Below are 3,454 nucleotides of genomic sequence, written 5' to 3'. Positions count from 1 at the left end.
AGGGCCGGCGAGACCCGCGCGGCGACGCGGCGTAGGAGGCCGGGCCGGGCGGAACGCGGCCTACTGTCGCTCCCGGCGCGGCCTGCCCTCCCAGCGGCCACAGCCTCACCTGACGTGAACAGCACGATGGCTTTGAGGCAGCTGTACTCGGCTGAGTCGACGTGCAGCGCCTTGAGCTTCTCCACCTGCTCCTGGAAGATGCGGATGTGGTCCATGAAGGCCACGACGCGGTCGGCGGACATGGGCGAGGCGTGCAGGCCGGCGGCGGCCAGCAGCGGCGCCACGTGCAGCGGCATGGAGCACTGGGCCGCGTTGAGCACGAACAGCTCGCTCCAGGTGAGGCGCAGCAGGGACACTTGGTCGGTGATCTGCAGATCCGGGAAGAAGGGGATGTTTCGGGCCCACTCGACGGCGCTGAAGAGCAGGCGCGCGGCCAGCTCGCAGATGTTCTCGATGCCCATGATGTTGTTGGGCTGCATGCATTGGCTGCCGTAGCGCGACGTGGGGTAGGGTTCCGCGCGCAGCAGCAGCGAGATGTAGCCGGACAGGTAGCAGTGGCCGTTGAGGGGGTCCCCGTTGGTGAGTGCGTACTGGCCTGGATTGGGTTGGGTTGGAGGCATTCTTCCTCGCTGAACCGCTGACAAAAAGAAAGAGAGAAAAGAGGCAATGTGCATCCAGGGGGCTTGCGAACATCGGCGTGCCGCAGCGCACCCGACACAATGCGGAGGCTCTTTCTGCAGCCACACGCGCCCCGCGCATCTTCTCTCGCGCTCGCTCTCACTCTCGGCCCACACCCGGAGGCAATCTGGGGTGAGGGCCTCCAGCCCCGCGGCTCAATTTGACCAGCCAGCGCCTGCGCCCCTGGCCACCCCAGCCCTGCCGGAACTAGGCCTGACCTCAGGGCCTCCAGCCCGGCATGGTCAAGAAAGCGCCACTCAACCCCTCCACCGCCAAGGTGTAACACACAGGTTAATGAGATACCACTCACCCCTCCAGAATGAAACAAATCAAAGTAAAACAAAGACAAACAAAAAAGAGCAGGCGAACACCAGAGAAAGGTTGTAGTTCTAGGCAAATGCCTAGCCGCCTGTTCACTTGCAAGCAAGCAGTGTTTTGCTCAAAATGTTTCCATATTCCTTCAAAATGCTATAGAATTATCCCTAAAATAGATCCAAGTTACATAACCACTTACAACTTTTGAATAGAAAGCAAGTATCCTGTACCCCTCCCCTGTCCCCTCCTCCCCTTCGCTCCACACAAAGTTCACTCTTAAAAGCAACAGAAAATTGAAAAATTTCAAGAAAAAAGTTGAACTTACAGTAGCCAAACATTATTGAAAAAAGTGGGAAATAGAATTAATGTCTGTCCTGTGAGGTGCACTGCAACCTGCAGCCAGCTTTTGCCCAGTGAATGCACGAGCTTGCAACTGCAAAAACACTGGATTCATTAACCATCTGAATGCAAAACGTAAGCATGCTTTGAGTTCTTAAAGCTGACCAAAGTTTTTTTTTTAATGTGTATGTTTTACTTCAAGAGTGCCAGCGTTTTAAATTGCCATGTAAACAAAGACAACTTTAGGAAAAGTTAGGGCTACTGAACTCTCCCCCCAACAAATTAATATAGATATGTCCATGTACACATAGCTGTCTTATCTCAAGTTGTGCACTATTTTCTTAAGTTTGCTTTGATTCTAATTTTGATGCAAGCCCCAATGCAATTTAAGCTCTTGAAACATAACAGCTAGAATACTTTTTTCTAATTATAGTTTTGAACTTGGCAGTTATTTTTCAATTAAATGAGAGCACAATTCAGGTTTTTTTTTTTTTTTTTCAGATGCCTACAAAATCTCCCTGGAGCTAGAAATGAAGTCGTCATATTTGCCTGCTCCTTGAGATCTGAAGGAATTCAATTTCTTTTCTCGTGGCATATAAAATATAATTTTAAAGTCAATTACAAGAAGGAGTAATCTGCATTCTGCAAAATTGACTGGTTCGCTAATTTGACTATAAGACATCTTTAATGATTGTCAGGAGATAAACTTTAACTGTAAACGGCTAAATATATTTATAAGAAAAGTGCTGCCTCTCCTGCCACATGAACATGAAGCATATCTAAATACAACATCAAAAGTTGTGTTAAAAGAAACCAAACCCATACAACACAGGGATTAAATGAAGTGGAAGCTCATGCCAGCTGCAGTCTATGCATTATAGCCAAATCAGAAGGATCGGTAAATGCCGCTGTAAATTGTAATTTGTATGCAGTATTTAAGCAGAGGGTGGAGTTTGATGAAGAAATAAAACGAGTATCATGCTTTAAAAAAATGACACAACTATGAAAGGACGGTTCAGTCACAAACTTTCCTTTCAGAGTAGAGGGGTGAAAACAAGGCCACAGCTCTGGAGGAGGCGGCCCCAACTCGGTGAAGAGGAGAGGGAACCAGTGAACAGGCCAGAAGCTCCCCTTCCCCCCTAATTAGACCTACAAGTGCAATAAATCTCACTCCTTTTTTCCAAGCTAAGCTTCCAAAAAGGATGATGCAGCAGTGAATCTATGGTTCTGGGTACTCCAGTCCCCAGCCCTCCCCGAGTGTAAATAAAGGGTATGAAGAAAGTGGAGGGGAAAGTGGAATGAAAAACACAGAAAAGAGTTTTCTGGGGGAAATAAGCACCCCTCCCCAAGTTCATGCCAACACAGCCCCCAAGCACCTTCACGCACACGCGGGAGAGGGACACACACCGAGCACATCCAAGACAGAGGAAGGGGATTTTAAGCCACAGCTCACGATCCCAGGGACACAATCCCGAGCAGGCAGCGGGAGGGGTGGAGGAGCCGGGGAGAGGAGCGCAGGCCGGGAGGGGGAGGCAGCGGCAGCGAGCTTGGCTGGGGGGGGGTTGACGCCGGGGGAGGAAGGCAGCGGGGACAGGGGAAGCTGGGACGGGGCCGGGACCGCAGGAGCTCCAGCCCCATACAGCAGCCACCCCCGCGAGAGAAAGAAAGAGGGCCGGGGAGGCGGGCGAAGCTCAGGGAAAGAAGCAGAGAAGAAATATTCACCTTCCCGCCTCATGCCCACTTTGAGGCACTTCTTGAGGCGGCAGTATTGGCACTGGTTGCGGTGATGCTGGTCGATGGGACAGTTCCTGTTGGCACGGCATGTGTAAGTTAAGTTCCTGCGGACGCTCCTCTTGAAGAAACTTTTGCAGCCCTCGCAGGTGAATTGGCCGTAGTGCTTGCCGCTCGACTTGTCCCCGCACACCACGCACTCGATGTGCTGCTGGCTTTGGCCCGAGCCAGGCGGGCCCTGGCCCTTGTCCCCTGCCGTGCCGGGGGTGGCGGGCGCTCCGGGCTGGCCCGGGGTCTGCGGCGTGTGCGGCGCGCCCGAGCCCGCCTGCTGCTGCTGTTCGCCGCCGCCGCCGCCGCCGCGGGCCGCTTGCGCTGCGGGGTTGGGGCCGCC

The 3,454-nt window shown here is 52.9% G+C and overlaps 1 protein-coding gene across 1 annotated transcript in view; it reads right to left on the bottom strand.

Moving 5' to 3' along the window:
• The window catches only part of NR2F1 (nuclear receptor subfamily 2 group F member 1), a gene marked incomplete at its 5' end in the record, with an annotated part of 9,077 nt that extends 5,623 nt beyond the window's left edge, over window positions 1-3,454 (bottom strand). Inside the window, 2 exons of the mRNA XM_029941227.1 lie at window positions 110-637; window positions 3,055-3,454. Coding sequence (XP_029797087.1) covers window positions 110-637; window positions 3,055-3,454 — 928 coding nt within the window. The remainder of the gene's footprint in view (window positions 1-109; window positions 638-3,054) is intronic.

The sequence above is a fragment of the Suricata suricatta genome, chromosome 6 (assembly GCF_006229205.1).
Source record: "Suricata suricatta isolate VVHF042 chromosome 6, meerkat_22Aug2017_6uvM2_HiC, whole genome shotgun sequence".
NCBI classification, from domain to species: Eukaryota; Metazoa; Chordata; class Mammalia; order Carnivora; family Herpestidae; genus Suricata; species Suricata suricatta.
Note: the sequence above shows the minus strand (reverse complement) of the source record. Positions and strands in the feature narration are given on the sequence as shown.